The 19,760-nt window shown below is 41.5% G+C and overlaps 1 protein-coding gene and 1 long non-coding RNA gene across 5 annotated transcripts in view; one reads left to right on the top strand and one right to left on the bottom strand.

Annotated features, from left to right (window-relative positions):
* Positions 1 to 4,365: 4,365 nt before the first annotated feature.
* LOC110350091 (uncharacterized) lies at positions 4,366 to 16,446 on the bottom strand. The gene is made up of 3 exons (XR_002396392.2): positions 15,433 to 16,446; positions 12,330 to 12,470; positions 4,366 to 11,686 (listed from the first exon to the last, which is right to left on the bottom strand). It is a non-coding gene; the product is annotated as an uncharacterized LOC110350091 (long non-coding RNA).
* A 317-nt stretch (positions 16,447 to 16,763) lies between these two features.
* Paip1 (poly(A) binding protein interacting protein 1) overlaps positions 16,764 to 19,760 on the top strand; it is a 34,619-nt gene continuing 31,622 nt past the window's right edge. Inside the window, exons 1-2 of one of the 4 annotated variants that reach the window (XM_087189359.1) lie at positions 16,764 to 16,893; positions 18,142 to 18,308. In XM_087189359.1, the coding sequence (XP_087045485.1) occupies positions 18,213 to 18,308 (96 nt within the window). In that variant the 5' untranslated portion in view covers positions 16,764 to 16,893; positions 18,142 to 18,212. Of the gene's footprint in view, positions 16,894 to 17,009; positions 17,589 to 18,141; positions 18,309 to 19,760 lie in introns of those variants that run through there. The other 3 variants (XM_087189358.1, XM_087189356.1, XM_087189357.1) reach the window with 3 other exon arrangements.

The following is a 19,760-nucleotide window of genomic DNA, read 5'->3' as shown; positions in this document are numbered from 1 at the left end:
GTTGTTCATAGACCCAGTCGCTTCTGGTCTCTACTGCTAATCTCCACTGATCTTTATGAATTTCTGCCACTGGTCTCTGGAACTCTTCAGGACTAGCAATCCCTGGTGTCTACAGTTCTTTTTAATGCAATCTGCTCTGCCTATACTACTGGGAGAAGCCGGAACTGTCCAATCCACAGTACTCAAGAAACAAATCACTAGCAGATATGCAGGACAAACCAGGTGAAGCTTTGTTTGGACCTGGGCTGGGTGAGGGGGTGAGGAGGGGAGCTGACACATACTAGAGGAAGCTGGCCTGACTAACCCATAGAGCTGGAGGGAGTGCTGTTTATATAGAGCAGCAGAGAGGGCAGGTTCATATGGAATTGGTCCAAGTTTCAAGCCTTGACCAGCTGGGGTCATCAGAGATTGGCTAGAGAGCAAAGTCAACTGGGATTGATGAACTCTCAGGCCTTCTTGGGCAGTCATTTAGAGGGCATGAGGTGGAGTCATCTAGGATTGGTCCAAATTCCAGGCAGCTGATTGGTTCAAATTTAAGCCTTTGGATCCAGGTAGACATCTCCTGAAATGGATAAGGACATTCAGGACAGCCTCAGCTGTAGCTGTCAATCAAAGTACACCGCTTCTGGCTGCCAGGGAGAAAAAGGAGGGGTTGGGCTGTTTCTGATCTATCTCAATTTGACTTTCTTATGATTATATCATACGAGAACAAATCCAAATATAACATACTGCTTATCATTTCTGACAATAGTAAATAAAATAGGCATATGATAATTTTAGGTAAGCATATAATAATTTATTTCATTCTGCTCATTTTACATTCAACATAATTTGAGTGGCATCTTTTCAGGTTAAAAACATGTCATTTAAATGATAGTTTAAGGTCTTAAGCTCCTACATATAATTATGTATGTTGTTCAAAAGAAAGTGCCCCAAGAAAATTGGGTAAAGGTTTAAATGTTACTTTATAATTTGCTTCTGAATCATAGAAACTGCCATGTATAAAATTTTTTTGAAGATTATATATTTCCCTTTAAATTGTAAGGGTCTTACCTAGTTTGCTATCTGTTCCTTGCTTTGCCAATCTTGGCCTGGAATTGCTCATCTTAGGATATTGCCTCTTGCATATATACATTTTCATTACTAACTGTTCTATTATTGAATTTTTTTTTTTTTGACAGGGTCTCACTATGCAGGCCAGGTTGGCCTTTAACTTACTATGTAGCCCAGATGGGCTTTGAACTCACAGCAGTCCTCCTGCCTCAGCCTCACAAGTGCTGAGATTACAGGCGTGCACCACCACACCTGGCTCTGGATACTTTAAATATGTTTTAAAATCAAGATAAACATCAAAATTTAAACCATCTGAAATTTGACTTTGTAGGCACAAATGCTTGCAAATAGAATTCAGTATTTAAAGTCCTAATGTATCAGAAGAAAATTCAATCAAATCTTGGATAAATACACTGTTAGAATCTACTTGGAGGCCTCAAAATCAGATAGATGCCCAATGACAAAAAATAAAAATGTAGGGCCGGAGATTTAACTCAGTGGTTTCGCCCCACCTGCTGCGCAAGCGCAAGGACCCAAGTTCAATCTCCGGTTCCAAAAAAAACAAAAACAAAAACAAAATGTAAACTGAGCCTGAGAAGAGATGTTATTAAACATTGAACTCAAAATCTAGCATCTGGTTAAAACCAGTCCAAGTTAATAAGTACCCTTAATGTCTTTCATTACGGTTATTATTATGCTTAGCAGTTGTTACCAGTTTATTGCTTCAGGGTTCCTTTCTATAAGTACACTACTTGCTAAGTGAACAGTTCTAATGAGATAAAATTCTTAGACTAGGGTAAAATCTAACAATGCAAGCATCTGGCAGATATTAAAACAACCAGAGGGGCAGGGGATTTAGTTCAGTGGTTCCGCCGCCTGCCCTCCAAGTGCAAGGACCCGAGTTTGATCCCCAGTACCAAAAAAAAATAAAAAATAAAAAATAAAACAACCAGAATTAGGATTGAGGATGTAGCTCATTGGTAGAGCACTTGGCTAGCATGTGTTAAAAACTGGGTTCCATCCCCAGGTGGGGAGACAGAGAGAGAGAGAATGAGAACATGATCAACAACTCAATCTTAGCTCTCTCAGGCCAGCCAATCAAGAGTGTTTGATCTTCGGAAATACTAATTAAATGAACTGATTCTAATCCACATTAATTGCAAGAGGATGGAAAACTGACACTAAGCTGCCATCACAAATTTAAATAATTGATGATTTGTTCTAACTATTTAAATAAAGCTAGTTTACATTTGGAATTGTGAACTTCTGAAAAACTACCTCCTGGCAGTTGAGGTGGTTTGTGCCTTTACCGGGTAGGTACTTGGAAGCCTGATCCAGAAGGACCACTTGAGTTCAGGAGTTCAAAACCTACCTGGAGCCAGGTGTGGTGGCACATGCCTGTAGTCCCAGCTCTTGGGAGGCAGATGCAGGAGGACTGTTCTGAGTTTGAGGCCAACCTAGGCTACATAGTGAGTTTAAGACCAGCATGAACTACACTGTGAGACCTTGTCTCAAAAAAAAAAAGACCTACCTGGGCAACACAGTGAGACCCTCTCTTAAAAATAAAATTAAAGGGGCTAGGGATTTAGCTCAGTGGTTCCAGCACCTGCCTTGCAAGCGCAAGGTCCCGAGTTTGATCCCCAGTTCCAAAAAAAAAAAAAAAATTAAAAACTAACAAATAGCATACCTGTGTGAACACTCTCCTCTCCATATAATAAGTGCCAATTATAAAAATCTAGGATATCTTTTTATCTATATAGAGATTACCCATCTAATGACACCCATGGTGGCCTCAAAAGATTGTGACAGACAGGGGCTATATTAGTATTCTGAGGCTGCTGTAAAAAAAATTATAAGGAAGATCAAAATAAGCCACCCAAAAATATGCTTCTTTAGCATATTTCAAGATGATCTTCAGAAGGTCTTCGGATGCAGGAGTAGCTCTGAAAAGCTGTCCTTCTGTGGGGCAGATCTGAATCTACAGTAGAAGTAAACCATAGATGGAAACAGGCTTGCTTTGAGCCCTCACCCCCATCTGTGGAGCAGAGAACTTTTCACAAGAGGAAGAGATTGGGAATCTGACACTGACCTAAACAGAGATGCTCAGAGGTTGATAACTGTTGATGATCAGACTCTGATGACTGTTGCCTGGGAGAGTTCGGATGTCTCATCCCACAACTTTTGCTTGGTGCATTTTCCTCCCACCCTTCAATGACTTACATCACCACCAGTTTAAAATGCTATTTAAGCTTCAACTATCTGGCCTTACTTTGAATATCATATTGTGTGTATGGTTCTTATGTTTCTGCTATTAATCTATTTTTTCTTGTTAGTCTACATTGCAAATTTATTTCATAGGCTAATTTATTGAAACTTTAGTGGGAAAAGAAAATTTTAATCTTCACTACTACTACAAATTCAGTGGTTTAAAACAACAGAAATGTATTCTTACCATTCTAAAGGCCAAAAGTCCAAAATCAAGGTGTCGTTAAGGTAGATTCCTTCTGGTGGTGCTAAGGGAGAAATTATCCCACACCTCTCTCCCAGCTTGTTGCAGATTTTAGCAATATCTGTTTGCATCTTCACATTACTTTCTTTCTGTGTGCCTGTCTGTAAAAGAATCTCCTTTCTCCAATAAAGACAACAGTCTGTGGACTTAAGGACCACCCTAAAACCAGAATGATTTATCTCCAGATCTGTAACTAATTATAAAAGCTGTTTTTCCAAATAAGAATGCACACAAAAAAATGGGGGAGGGCAGTATTGAGCCCCCTACCTTGACATCCAATGTGTTTATGGGGATTACAATGTAAAGAGCATGGCGGCAGGCGCAGGAGAGAGGGGTGGATTTACCAGTTTTTGAGTTTAAACTGAAAATCCTAATTATTTGGGGAAATATCAGGTGAAAGTTGTTTTGTTTTAATAATTAGGGCTGGGGATTTATCTCAGTGGTTTCACCGCCTGCTGCGCAAGCGCGAGGACCCAAGTTTGATCCCCAGTACCAAAAAAAAATAATAATAATAATAATTAGGAGAATTTCCTTAGTTATACAGTTGGTTTGCTTTCTTAAAAAATACTCAACCCCCCCAAAAAAATACTCAACCTAACTGAACTTTTCCTTCCATTTTTTATCATCATTCTTATCACCATTATCAAACTGACAGATTAAATCCCATAATAATAGTTAACATTTTTATAATCATTAAGTTTTTAAATATTGCATTTAATGAAAAACTCTAGTTCCATTTTTTTAAGCAGTACTGGTGATTGAACTTGGGCCTTCACCCTAAGCTTCATCTCACCCCACCCCCACCCTCTTTTTTTAAATTTTGAGACAGTCTTCATAAATTGCCCAGGATGAGCTCAAACTTGTGATCCTCCTGCCTCAGGCACCCAAAGTTCTGGAATTATAAGTACAACTATAACAAAATACTTGCTGCTTCCTGAAGGAATGGAGCTGTTGCAAACTTCCCAGCCTTTTTGTATACTCTTCCATCTAGAATGCTCTGCCTGCCCTCTTTGTAGATCTGTACTCATCCTTTGAGGTCTGGGTTTTGTCTGTTTTTCCATGAAGCATTCCAGTAAGTCTTATTCAACTCTTACTTCCTCGAGCTCAGCACAGCGTTTGGCACATAGAAAATGCTAAGTAAAAGTTAGATAAATAAGAAATAGCTGCTATGGAAGAAAGACAAAATGGAATTCTGGTTCTGGCTAAGTATCTGAGTTATAAAAATATGGAGACAATAACTATTTCACAGGTTATTTTGTGACAAGAAACAAATTCAAAAACCCAAGTCTGGCAAATTATAGATTTTCAAAAATGTGCCCAAATATTGTTGGAAAAGATGTAAAAACAATGAGGAAAGACAAGCTTTCCAACAAATCATACTAAAGTAATTGGACATCCATTGGCAATAAATAAACCTCAACCTAAGTTTTGCAGCTTATCTAACTGACTCAGAACGGAATCCATATCTAAATGGGAAACCATAAAATATTCAGGAAAAAAAATAGAAGAAAATCTCCAGGACCTAAGACTAGTTATAACACTCAAAGCATGGTTTATAAAAGAAAATATCGACTAATTGAAATTTGTCAAAAAAAAAAAAATTAAAAAGCTCTGGGGGGCTGGGAGTATAGCTAAGAGATAGACAGCATGCCTAACATGAGGCCATGAGTTTGATCCCTAGCATGCAGGCACACACACACACATGAACTTTGGCTCTGTAAAAGACTGGTTAAAAAATGGAAAAACAGGATACAGAAGAAAATATTGTAAGCACATAGCTACAAAGGACTTATCTGTAGAGTGTATAAATGTTATGGTTTAGGTCCAAAATGTGTTGGAAGGTGATCGGATCATGGGTATTATAAGGGGCCCCATACCCATCAGTGGATTAGTTTACTGATAAATTCAAAGCTGACTTACTGTTAGGAGGTGGATCCTGGTTAGAGGCAGGTCACTGGTGATGTGACAAGGAAGAATATATGTCCATTACAGCTCCTTCCTTCTCTTGAAGCTAGCAGCTTTCCTCTGCTAGGGCCCTCTGCCATGCCATTTCTGCCTTGGTGTTGGCTGACCATGGACTAAAACTGTGAGTCACAATAAACTTCTCCTCCTCTAAGTTGTGGATGTTGAGTATTTTGATTCAACAAGAAAATGACTGAGACAACAAAAAACTCTCAAAAACTCAACATAAAAAAAGTCTAAATAGAAAATGGGCAAAAAGGGGCAGGGATTTAGCTCAGTGGTTCCACCGCCTGTTGCGCAAGTGCAAGGACTCAAGTTTGATCCCTGGTACCAAAAAATAAAAATTTTACAAAGGCATAGGGATGTAGCTCAGTGCAAAGGCCTTTTTGAATTTGGGGGTAAAGAAGTTTTGCTACTCCTCCATTTGGTGTTTACAATATTTATTTGTCCTACTAATTGTCAGGTTCCTCTTTCTACTAGCTGTTCTTCCCATAGAGTACTTATAGTTCTCTAAACATTACACTGCTCAAATATTCTACTGCTAGATAATACATTAGCTGCCACATCCTCAGTGTGGTGGCTTTTGGGTAGAGGACAAATTAGAGTAGTTTATGGCACTAACTCAAACATTTTAAATAGTTTTGTGGAATAATTTCTTTGGGGGCTGTCTTAGTTACTTTCTCATTGCTGGGACACAATACCCAACACCCACAACTTAAAGGAGAAAAGATTACTTTTAGTAGGTTTCAGTCTATATTCAGCTGGCTCCAAGAAAGGGTGGCATGACAGAGGGTCAGGGCAAAGGAGAAAGAGGTCACAGCATGGCAAGCAGGAAGCAGTAGAGCTCAAGGGAAGAGGAAGGATATACAATCCTTCCAGGCCATGCCCACAGTGACCCACTTCTTCTCATCAGCTTTCACTTCCCAATATCACACCCAGCTATAAACTCAGCAGTTGGCTAATCCAGTATCACACACCCATGATGCAGTCACCTCCAAAAAGCTTCACCTATGAGTGTATAAGGCTTTAAGGGAACATCTAAATATAAATCATAATAGGGGCTTAAACTTGGGAATCTTGGAAATTACCTATAAATCTATATTGGTAGGTAGGGGTGCTTTATTTCCTTTTTTTTTCTTTTGCTACCGGGGATCGAACTTGGGTCCTTGTGTTTGCACAGCAGGCAGTGAAACCACTGAGCTAAATCCCCGGCCACTGTGCTTTATTTCTTAATAATTATAATGGGCACAAGAGTACAAAAGCATAAGGCACACTACCTTAGGACAGTAAAAAAATCACTAAAATCTACATACTGTTTAATAGCTTTGCATGATCATTGGACATGCATAACATTATTTGACCATTTCAATAACTCTGAAGTTTGTACTTTTATTACTCTTTTAAGATAAAATAAAACCTGTGGCATAGTATCAACTGACACATCAAAGGTCATACCTACTAAAAGTAGAGCTGAGATTTAAATCCAGATCTTCCAGTTCTAACTTTGGTGATTCCAGCTGGGGACGAGTATGCTTAGAAGGGGATGCTAAGAGGACTGTCCTGTGTAAATGAATGTGCCAAAAGAGGCAAGGAAGGGCTGGGGATTTAGCTCAGTGGCTCCACTGCCTGCCTTGCAAGCTCAAGGACCCAAGTTTGATCCCCAGTATCAAAAAAAAAAAAAAAAGAGGCAAGGAAAATAGAAGGCCCTTCAGAAAACAGAGACCTAGAAATAGAGAATGCACTCTGTGACCATCAAGAGCCCATCTGCTTTCCTCTTTCCCATTCATCTGCCTGTACATATTATACACTTTTATTTGTGATGAGACATTTTCACAGAAGCCCTTCCAAACCACCCAGGGTTGAGTTAGGTGCCATCCCCTAAGGCACAAATTTTGATATTATTATAGTGTTTATCACTCTGTGTCTTAGTCTATTTGGACTGCTATAACAAAACACCATCAACTGGGTGGTTTATAAACAACAGAAATTTATTTCTTATGGTCCTGCAGGCCAGGAACTCCAAGATCAAGGCACAGGCAGATTTGGTGCCTGGTGCAAGCTGCTTCCACATAGATAGCTGTACCCTCACCTGGCAGAAGTAAGGGATCACTTTGGAGTCTCTTTTATAAGAGCTCTTGTCCTATTTATGAGCCCTTACAACCCAATCACCTCCCAAAGGTCCCATTGCCTAATATTATTGCCAAGGGGGGGTTAGAATTTCAGTATATGTATTTGGTGGTGGGGTTTGTCATTAGCAGTTATTTGTATTCTGAATTAGTATTGCTTACTTGTCAGGTTCCTGCACTTAAGTGTAAACTCCTTGAGGATTTGTATTTTGTGCCATTCACTGACAGGGCATCAAACCCTAACAAAATGTCCAGCTTTATTAAGCAATCAACAAACACTTGCTAAATGGAAGAAAATATTATGAGTTCTCCATTTGAGTATTTGTATTTTGTGGTATTCATTGACAGGGCATCAAACCCTAACAAAATGTCTGGCTTTATTAAGCAGTCAACAAATACTTGCTAAATGAAGAAAACATTATGAGTTCTCCGTAGGAGTTAAAATGGAAGGAAGATACTGGCTTTTGACCTAATGATAACAAAAAAATCAGTGAATAGACTGAGCTGGAGACCCCAAAAGCGACCATGCCAGGTGCAAAGGACCTCTTGCTTGATATTTACATATTGAACACTGACATTCCCAACTGTCTCTTTATTTCCAGACTTGGACTCTACATCATCTGATTAATGAGCATTTCCACTATTACATTACCTTGCTGCTGGCCAGCATCACTCAGTTCAATTAGTTGACTTGTGCAGTTAGTGACATATAGCATGTTGTAATTACTCACGCAAAACTCCTTCTAAATTGTCAACTCCTCTATCTCAGGCACTGACCATTACTTTATTTCCAGACCCTTGATTTCTGATTCTTGATCCCCTTTTCCCTTCTCATCTATCACCTGTCTTCCCTTGTCAGCCCTTCTCTACCTAGCCTCAACTATAAACAGCTTCTCAGCTCCCTTTACCTTAAATGCATAATAAAATTACATCCCCACCAAAAGACTTCTCAGGTTGTAAACAATTTGTGATGCAAGTGTTGCCCCTAGGAACCCCTAGTATCCAGCCTCAGCAGAATCTCTGTACCAGCCCTTGTCCTCTCAGAGCATCTTTTCCAACAGTCACTTTCCTCACACTCCCCGTTTTGCTTGTTTGGCTGGTCAGTTTTTGTTTTGGCTTTGGGGAGATTTCTTTTTGTTAGGAGGATTTACTTGTAGTACTGGGGATTGAACCCAAGTCTTCCCCTCACACTGAGCTAAATCCCCAACACTTTTAAGACACTTTTGAGACAAGGTTTCACTAGATTGCCAAATTATCCGGGCTGGGCTTGAATTTGTGATCCTTCTGCATCAGCCTCCCAGAGTGCTAGGCTTATAGGAATGCACCACCACTCCCAGCTTTCAAATTCATTTCTTCATTTTAGGGAATTCCTTCCCACCCTCACTCTTAACAAAGACATTTTCTCCTTTTTTGCTGAAGCCATGGAGACCTTCAACTTAAATTTCCAGCACTCTCCCCCTCCTTCAATATCTGCATCTGTTTTCATTTCTTAGTGAAATAGCTTTTCTCCTATCCACTTATCCTGCTGCCTATTTGAATTTGTGATCTACCAACTTCCTCTAATTCTCTTTTCAATTTTTACCTCTTCCCCGGAGAATTCCTTTGTCTCACTATACTACTGGAATGCCTACTTACTAACTTGTAGAGAGAAATGTTAACTCAAAGAGAACAAATGTTTGCATCAGTGTGATCCGTTTATTGTGGAGGCAAAGGATAGAGCGTATTGTTTAAGCTTGCAGACTCTGGATTTAGAAGTGCATTGCTCACTATTTATGTGATGTTAGTCAAGTTAATTGATATTTCTGAACCTCAGTATCTTTATATATAAAATAGGGTAAGAACTAGGACCTAGTTTATAGGGTTGTTTTGAAAATTAAATCAAATTATCAATGTGCTTAGTATTAGCTATTACAGTTCTTGCTTTCCCTCTCAATATGTAAGTTAAGACAGATATTAAAATTATCATGAAATGATTGCTTAGTGAACATGAACTATTTTCCCACAGATGGTTGTTTATTCAGTTGTTTAATGACCCAATGTAGAGACCAGAGTGCTCAATCTCAGAGAAGGGTGCACTTTTATGGACTCTTTAGAACCCTATTATTTATCAGCATTACATTTGACACTCTTGGACTCTTGCTCTTTAGTCTTCTCTCTTCCACTGGCTTTTCTTAGTTTTAGTCCTATGTTCTCATAAACAGAGAAAATAGGGTTTTTTTGTTTGTTTTTGTTTTATATTTGTGGTACTGGGGATTGAACTCAGGACCTTGAGCTTGTGAAGCAGGCACAGCGGAGAAAATAATTTCTGTCCTTCATTCCAACTGTTGGAATTGGTGCTTCTTTTCCTCTTCTGCTTTTATATGCTTTTCCTGTGTAACCTCATTTCTACCTGTGCTTTTTAACCATCAAATCTATAACTCTGGCACTACTACTATGAGTTCCAATATCATAAACTTAACTGTTCAATTCCTCTTGGCCATTCCAAGTATCAATTGAAATGTCCAAAATGGAATTAGAGAGATCTCCTATTTTTCTGGACTTTCTCCCTTCTGGTATTTCCACTTTAGCTGAGGCAACAAACCTTATCTCTGGTCTCTTGTTAATGCTTCACACAAAATAGATCAACTAACTCTTTCCTAAACATCTATTGAATTTGGTCCTTCTCTCCAGTCCCACTACCTTAGTAGCCATCATCATCTCTCTCCAAAATTTCTGCAATAGCCACCAAATAGACTTCCTGCTTCCAGTCTGTTTGCCTCACATCCATTAATCTTACACTCCTGCATATCCCTAGCACCAGAACAGTATCTTCCACAAAGTAGTCATGCAATCAATATTTGCTAAATGGATGAATGAGTGAATGAATGAACTCCTATCCTGAGTTTACAGTCCAGCTGAGACATCAACAATACAGAAGTATTACTAAATATTGGGGCAATGTCACAAAGCATTCTATAAAGGATTGGGACCCTGATCCAGCTAAGAGTTTCAAGTGCTGACTGGCTGAGGTTCTATTGCATAACGGGCCCAAGAGACTAGGAGAAGACAGTTTACACAGTGAGACCCAAGAGAACAAATATATCAGGTAGTTAATTCTTAGTCTCTTAGTGATGCCTCCAATCATTTATAATGGCTTTTAAATTGCCATGATGATTTGAGTGGGAAAAGAGCAAACTGACTTAGTTGGAAAGAAGTAGGAATGATGGAAAAAAGAAAGAACAGGACTTATTTATATATATTAAGTTCATGAAATCTTTTAGAGTTACTTATGGATTCACATGCAGTTGTACGAAATTATAGAGAAATCTTGTTTCTTCTTCAAGTAGTTTCCTCCAATGGTAACATCTTCAAAATTATAATACAATATCATATCCAGGAAACTGACAGTGATACAATCCATTTATATGCACTACTGGATTTGAATATTTAGGATCTATGTAATTTTATTTATTTATTTATTTATTGGTACCAGGGATCGAAGTCGGGTAGATCTATGTAATTTTAACACATGTACAGATTTGTGTGGCCACCATTACAGTCAAGAACAGAATAGTTCCATCACAAGGATTCATGATCGTACCTACACTTTAATAACCACACCTACTCTCCTCCAAACCCCATCCCCTATTGATCCCTGTTAACTGCTAATCTGCTCTCTATCTTTATTTTTCACTGGTCAGGGCCAGAAGAAGCCCAAAGCAGAGATGAAAGTTGTAGGTTCCCTGGCTTCCATTACAGAAAATTAACTTTTTCTTCTTTTCTCTTCTCTTCTCTTCTCTTCTCTTCTCTTCTCTTCTCTTCTCTTCTCGAGACAGGGTCTTGCAACATAATTCAGGCTGACTTTGAATTCACTATGTAGCCCAGGCTGGCATTGAACTTGGCGATCCTCCTGTCTCAGCCTCCCAAGTGCTGGAATTACCAGTGTGCACAATCACACCCAGTCAGAAAATGAATTTTCAAGATGCATCAGTAAGGGGCATAAGGAGGCTTATTAGGCAGAATTTTAAAAGTACACACTCAAAATAAAGTCCAGGCCCTGAAGAGAAAGAGGCACATTATGGCTGTGAGCTAGTACATTATTATGGTCTTAGGGGTAGAAGTCTATGGAAAGAAAGGGTTCAATTTACAAGTGAAAGATGATGTCACTTCTATAGGTGAAAAGTCCATTTTACAGGTAAAAGCCACTATACACAGGTGAAAAGCCCTTCCTACAAGTGAAAAGCAAGGGCCCACACTTACTGTGTCTTTAGGACCCTTAGGAAGTGTGGGGGGTGAGTTTATTGGAAGGCAAAAAGGCCTGAGTAACTTCTTGTCCTGACACTTATTTTTCTTAAAAGTATAATTTAAAAATTATAATTTTCTTTGTCTCCTTTCTACCCACCTTAATTTCTCCTATCCTACCTCAATTTCAAGATTATATAAATGGAATTATAGAACACTTTTTTTTCACTCAGCATATTTCCCTTGAGATTCAAAGTTTTTATATTAGTTGCTCCTTTTTCTTGCTTAGTATTCTGCTGCTTAAGTAAATGTACTGTAGTTTATTCATTCCTTCAAGGACACTGAGAAATCCACTATAAACATTTGGGTGCAGGTTTTGTGTGAACATAAATCTTCATTTCTTTGGCATAAATGCCTAGGATTGCACTTGCTGTTTTATGGTGCATTAGTTAGCTTACCTGTTGCTGGTACAAGATACTCAACAACTGCAATTTAAAGGAGAAGAGGTTTAATTTGGTTCATGATTTGATAAGGTTCAGTCCATGGTTGGCTGGTTCCAAGATAGGAACATCATAGTGGAAGGATGTGGGACAACAAAGCTGCAAAGGGAGAAAGCAGAGACAAGGGAGGAATACTATCAAGAGATACACCTTCCAAAGGAATGCCCCCAGTGACCCACTTCCAACTGGGCCCTACATCCTAACAGCACATTTAGCTACAAATATCAGTGGATTAAGCCACTGATCACTTTAGCAACACTTAACTAGCCTAAAAAGCTGCACTGTCTAAACCCATAATGTCCAATGATGAACCTGAAGTCAGTAAGTTCTGAAAACCAGTTTTCTTCATTGTCACCATGCTGGTGACCCAAGGAAAGGCAGGATTATTGCAGGTGAATACTGTTATTGTTAAAAGCCTACTATGGACCAAGTTCTGGACTAGGATCTAAAGATTCAGAGATGAGAAGGCATGCTCTGCCTTTAGAAGGTTAGTTTAATGGAGGAGACAGTTAAATAAACAAATACTAACAACCAAGCATGCTAGGTGCCAAGATAGAGCTCTTCCAGGATGCAACTATCACAAAAGAAGGAATAAAAAAATAGGCAATTTGAAGAAATCTTCCTGGAAAACACTTATGAAGCCTCATTTAAGAAAACATCTTTGCTGGGCCAGGGATTTAGCTCAGTGGTGCCCTGAAAGGTCCTGAGTTCGATCCCTGGTACCAAAACAAAAAAACAAACAAAAAAGAATATATCTTTGGTATAGTTGATAGTAGGTCCATTTCTTATATTACAACACATTTTCCAACCTCTCAGAATTTAGTCTGCCAACACTACACCTGTTAGGCAGGTAGTTAGACCTTAATGGGGCTGAGGGAAAAAAGGGTAGGGGTGTAAAACAGCATGTCTTTCCAGTTACACTTGATTTTAGCCAAAAGACCAAGAAGCAATAACATGTCTTTCCAGTTAAGAAACAAAGACTTCAATATATAATACATTCATAATCATTTGTTAGGTCTCAGACCTAAGTTGACCCCACAGAGCAAAATGACATTTTAAGGTTACATGTTGTATGCATTCCTTCTGATACCTGGCCCCCTGTCTCTAGTTTTATTATTTTGTATTTATTCGGTACTAGGGATTGAACTCAGGACCTTGCACTTGCCAAGCAGGCAAGGCACCACTGAGCTATATTCCTGGCCCACTGACTAATTTTAAAACAAGTTCTACAGCCCAATGATGTCAGGAAAGAAAATATTCTCATGCTTTGGCCTGGAATCTGGTTTAAATTAAGAATTTATGTTTTATAGATTTCTTTTGTAAGTTTCTTACCTGATTAAAGCCCCTAAGGAAACAATGACCATCTAAAAAGGACAAGAAGACATTTTGCAATTCCAAAGTAACTTCTAAGTAAAACGCTGATAAGCACCATAATTACCCTAGTTCCCTGAAGCCCAGGAGTAACTCTTATGTGAATAAAAAGAAATCCCGGCTCACACTTGGTGAAGATTCCTTTGTGGTATGGCCCATCTTCTCTCTTAAAAGGTATAACTCTCTCTAAATTTACTTTATAATAAATTATACCTATACTTCTGCACAGCTGCCTGTGTCTCGTGACTGGAAGTGAGGGGCCAGTTCCTTGTTGCACCAGGACCAGGCTTCCTAGGGACATGAATAAGAAGATCTGTAGTGGAGGAGGAGCATTTTTAGATTATTCTTTTCTTGCCATTTTGCAATACTTAGCACCTTTTGCAATAGTTAGTTTATGATAATTCCCAAATGCTTCTGAATCCCTGTGGTATCTTGTACCTTTTCTGTAAAGTGGGAATGCTAGAATGTCTATTTCACAAGGTATTAAGAATTAAATAGGCCAGGGATTTAGCTCAGTGGTTCTGGCACCTGGCCATGCAAGCACAAGGTCCCGAGTTCGATCCCTGGTACCAAAAAAGAAATAAAATGATAAAGGTAAACATTTGACACAGTGACTGGCACATAACAATACACACAATTGCCATGGCCCCTGTGGCTGAAGGGTTCACGGAGAAAGGATGGTTGAAGATTAAGAAAAACAAAGAGATCTAAGGTGGGGCCAGGTGGGGCTCTAACTACTGATGGGAGAAAAAGACTGCAGGCAAATGGCTGAGTGTTTATTTATACTGGTAGAGATAAGGGAAGTGGGGTGTGTGTGTGCAAAAGGGGCTGGTCTGTAACCAAAGCCAGGAGAGTAGCTAAGGTCTGCTGGACATCATGCATGATGGTTTTCTGATGAACGGGCAGGGAGGAAGCCAGTCCTCTTCTTAGCCAAGCCTTGCACCACCAGAACCTCTTGTCGCCTGTTCTCCTCCCATAGACCCCTGCCTCATCCACGGGAGGCTGTGAGTTAGGCCTGGCCATAGTGATCTACAGCATAGTGCTCCCAGCACTCCATAAATACTGGCTATTATTATCACAATCCTAAATATATCCACATTATCCCCAAGTCCATCTTTCACACATAAGACCAGGGCTAAAGTTACATAATAGCAAATAGGGAAAAACCGAGGATATCTCTGAATTATCCAACTTAGCTAACAAAAGAAGGCTGCAGAGCCCAGGTCCCGAGCCTCATGTTGGGGCCCCACCTGTAGCCAACCCACCCTGCCAGCCTCTTCCAGGATCTAGACCCACTACTTTGCTCTCCCCGACAGGGGCAAATGAGAGGATGAATGACAAAGAGACACGGAGTCAGTATGGCAGGCAGGCAACCTGGGGGTTCTTGCCTCCTAGCAGACAGAGGAGCACCCAGCATCTGGTTTATCTTGCCTTTATTTACCCAAACTCGGGCACAAGCAATCAAAGTAATACAGTAACATGAGACTCATCTGCTTTCCAATATCGATTAGTACATGCTCGGGTAAACAACTTAACCTCAGCTGTCTTGTTTTCCTTGGAACCTGCAATATGCAATCACCCCTGAGTGCAGCCTTTCTCCTTTGTGTTCACAGAGGAGACCAATTAGGCCTCAATTCTCCTCTGGTCTTCTATACACCCTCACCTTTCCAAGGATCCAGAATAACCTTACCTTGACATAGGAAAAGTCCGTAGTGTTAGAAAAGGTGTTATCCAATACCTATGGTACAAGAGGAAACAAAAAGGTGATGAGTACAAACAAATGTTTGGGACAAAGTCAGGACATCTAAGTCAATAAAGCATTCAGGAATAGTCTTTGAGTTTTTAAGTATAGTTTATGGAGCCCTTCTATGTAATACAGTAGTGCAGGGCAGAAGACTGATAACTACATACAACAATGGATTTCAAAATGTTAGGAGCAAAACTTAATTTTTGTTATTGTTTTCATTTTTTGAGACAGGGTCTTACTATGTAGTCCAGATTGGCTTTGAACTCCCTATGTGGGCCAGGCTGGCCTCGAACTTTTGATCTTCTTGCCTCAGCCTCTTGAGGGCTGGGACTACAGGTACACACCACAAATTTTAAATGTAATATTGTCTAACGGCAGCATGAATCATTTATTCATGCTTTTCCTTATTAAAGCCATTTTTCTTATTCATTGAGATGAAGAATAATGTTTTGTTGGTGAGTTGAGAAAATGACTAATCAGTGTTTTTTGACCCTGAAATGATTCTGGTCCTGAAAGATGGAAAAGCACTAAACACTATTTAACTCAGAGGGCTAAAATCAGAATTTGTAGAAATGGTTCAACCCAACAGTAAAGAAATTTATTTTTCCCTCTTTATTACTCACACTCTTCCTTCCCTTGGCATTGGTGTCTTAAGGCCTGACAAAAACAAGAATTCACATCCAAATTACTACAAATGTGTTGTACCGTGATAGACACTAGCCACATGTTCCTTAAAGCACTTAAATGAACCTAATCTCAAATGAGATGTGCCCTAAGTGTAAAATACGTTGAATTTCAACTGAGAAATTATTCATATTTTTATATTAATTACATGACAAAATGATACCACTTTGGCTATATTGGGTTAAATGAAATATATTAAATTTAATTTCACTTTTTACTCGTTTATATTGTGACTCTGGAATATTTACAATTACATAAGCGGCCTGCATCTGCACCTCGCATTATATTTATATTGAACAGCGCTAATAGATGAAGGGAGAGCTGCAGTGAGCATTTTAAAATTTCTGGAGAGGAAGAGACAAGGGAACAGTTGAAACTTGGTCGCAGATGTGACCTACTGCTGTAAATACATAGTGTGAACAGAAAGGGAACCAGCATATTTTGACTGACTTCTGCTCCCCTCCCCGGCAGCTAACGGAGCAGGTGGCAAAGCTTCTTCCAGCGCCCAGGTCCCCACCAGTCCCGGGATCGGCGGGAGCGGGGCATCTAGCCCACCTACTCGCCCAGGTGCGCCGCCGCGGCCGCCGCCGCCACCGCCGCCGCGACCCCCTTGAAGCTCGCGCCCCTCCCCCGCCCCGGGCTTTTATTTTCCAGCATCAACCGTCAGCCTCACACGTCTCGGGGCCGACCCACCGAGGAGGTCGGGCCGGCCCGCCTCAGGTAAGCGTCCCCCACTTTCCCCACGCCTGGGCCGGGGAGCCGAAATGCCAGGGCCCAGGTGCGGACGGGACCGGCCCGCGGGCGAGACGCCTCTCGGCAAGCGGTCTGGGAGCCGCAGCTGCGGGCCATTCGCGGCGGGAGGGCGCACGGCCTCCGGGCCGCAGGAGGCCGCTGTGACCCGCCATGGCCCCGCCGCTCCGAGGGCGGGGTCGGGAGGTTTGGGGGAGAATCCGAAAGCGGAGTCAGCGGTGGGGTCCCGGCGCCGGAGCTGCCGTCCGTTCCGCCCAAGGCAAGGAAGGAGCCGAGCGGCCCGCCGCCCTCCTTCTCCATGAGGCCTGAGTGAGGCGCAGCGGCGAGAGCCGGCCCTCGGCGCCTCCCCCGCGTCCTAGCCGGAGCGCAGCGGCCGCGGCCCCGGAGGAGGAGGAGCATGTCGGACGGTTTCGATCGGGCTCCAGGTGCTGGTCGGGGCCGGAGCCGGGGCCTGGGCCGCGGAGGGGGCGGGCCTGAGGGCGGCGGGTACCCGAATGGAGCGGGGCCTGCGGGGCGCTCGCGGCACCAGCCGCCGCCGCAGCCCAAAGGCCCGGGCTTCCTGCAGCCTCCGCCGCTGCGCCAGCCCAGGACGGCCCCGCCGCCAGGGGCCCAGAGCGAGGTCCCCGCCGGCTCCCAGCGGCCTCCCCGGCCCGGGGCGCTCCCAGGTACGGAGCAGCTCTAGGCGACCCGGTCCACTCGGGCCCGCGCTTCCCCGCGGCCCTGCGCGCGTGCCGGGGCCCGGCCTGGCGACGTATCCTCTGCCCGCGGTTCCCCGAGAGCATCCCCGAGGGGCCCGCTCGCCACGGCGGAGGAACGAGCCGGGACCCCGTGGGAAGGTGGCTGCCAGCTGGAATCCTTTGTGCACCCCGGCTGGGGGGGAGGGGCGAGCGCGGTCTCGGAGTTCGGGCGTCCGGGGAGAAAGTAATATCGCCGCCCTCTCCCCAGCCAGGTGCAGTGTGCCGTGAGGTAGCAACCACCGTTTTAACCAACTCCTTGAAACGGAGAGGGAGAAATAGCCCTCAGGCGTTCGGGGGGGGGGGGCGTTCTTCATAAAAGGGCTAAAGCAAGTCTATTGTTCTTTTTTGAAGTGTCTTTGTACATATTTTGGCCACAATCTTAAATTTTAATTCTTACAAGCCGCTGCTTCTCAGATGGTTTTTCAGCATACAGTAAGATATTATGCGAATGAATACATCTAACACTGCTTTTTTTTCTTAGAACAAACGAGGCCCCTGAGAGCTCCACCTAGCTCACAGGATAAAATCCCCCAGCAGAACTCAGAGTCAGCAATGGCTAAGCCCCAAGTGGTTGTGGCTCCTGTGTTAATGTCTAAGCTGTCTGCCAACGCCCCCGAGTTTTACCCATCAGGTTATTCTGCTTATACAGTGAGTACACAATTTTCCTCAAATCTTGGGTTAATACTGTAGGAATACAGTAGTGTTTGAGTATGGTGGTGCTTTCTGTACTGCACATTTGAAAACATTAATTCATTGCACTCGTGGAAATAACTGACGCAAGTATTTTGTAATTACAGTTAAAGTATCAGTAAACTTGAGGGTAAGAATTCTTGTTTGCTTGGTTCACTGCAGTATTTTCAGCATCTTTAGGGTATCTGTTAGCCGATAAATCTGATGTGAAAGACATCTTCAATTTGTAAAACTATATTTCTAAATTTTATGGACAGCTTGTAGAATAGCGGCCAAGCAAAGCTGATTTCATTTTAGCGAGGTGGGTAAATATTCATTAGTGGTTTAAGAGTAAATGTGATGTAGCTTTCTGCATGTGGAGAAATAATACATCTAGGCTCATTTCTACTGATTGTTAGTTCATTATGTTAAAATGGAAGTGTAGTGCGAGTTACCTATTGCCGAAATGTTGGGAGGGGTTTTGATAAGGTTTTTACATAGATTATGAAGAGCTTTTAAGTTTTTCAGTTTCATCTTTGTCAATAATGATTCTTTTTTTTTTTTTTTTTTGTTACCGGGCATCGAACGCGGGACCTTGCGTTTTCGAGGCAGGCGGGAGAACCACACTGAGCTAAATCCCCAGCCCAGTAATACAATGATTCTTAAAATTTGCCATTTTTTCTTAGTAGCAGAAAGCACAAAGGACAGAGAGGACATCTAGAAAGGAGTTATGCTTGGTAGACCTAGATGAGTAATTGTATAGGAGTAATTGTACAGCAGTGGGTGAAGAAATCATTTTACTAGGTTGAAAAACTGATAATACTTCAGCATAAACCCCACTTTCCTGTCATCTTACTTTTATTGAAATACAACATAAGTGCATAAAGATTAGCTAAGTTTTACAAAGGGAACACTCAGGTAATTAGCTTCCCAATCAAGAGATTGAATGTTGTCAACATCCTTAACGCCCTCTTTATCCTCTAATTATTAGTGATGCCCAAGGGTAACCACTGCTTTAACTTAAGATAGTTTTGCCTGTTTTCAAAGTTTATATAAATATGGCCAGGGATTTAGCTCAGTGGTTTCACTGCCTGCTGTGCAAGCGCAAGGACCCGAGTTTGAGCCCTGGTACCAAAAACAAAACAAAACAAAGTTTATATAAATGTGTATTGTTTCTCATATTCACTGTACATCAAAATTAAGTCATGTATTAACTCATGTTGTTACATAACTTGAGTTAGTTTGTTCTTAGAGCATTTCATTGCATGCCCATATCAAAGTTTCATTTGCTGATGAAAAAGCTTCCATTTTAGGATATTATGAATAGGATTTCTGTTCCTGTCCATGGCCTGGTAGATATACACCTTTATTTCTGCTTGGTATATACCAAGGGGTAGAATTGCTGGAACATAGAGTAGCCAGCTTTAGTTG

This window comes from Heterocephalus glaber, unplaced genomic scaffold (assembly GCF_053883595.1).
Source record: "Heterocephalus glaber isolate CG9 unplaced genomic scaffold, H.glaber_assembly_v1.0 deba00001538, whole genome shotgun sequence".
Taxonomy (NCBI): domain Eukaryota; kingdom Metazoa; phylum Chordata; class Mammalia; order Rodentia; family Bathyergidae; genus Heterocephalus; species Heterocephalus glaber.
Note: the sequence above shows the minus strand (reverse complement) of the source record. Positions and strands in the feature narration are given on the sequence as shown.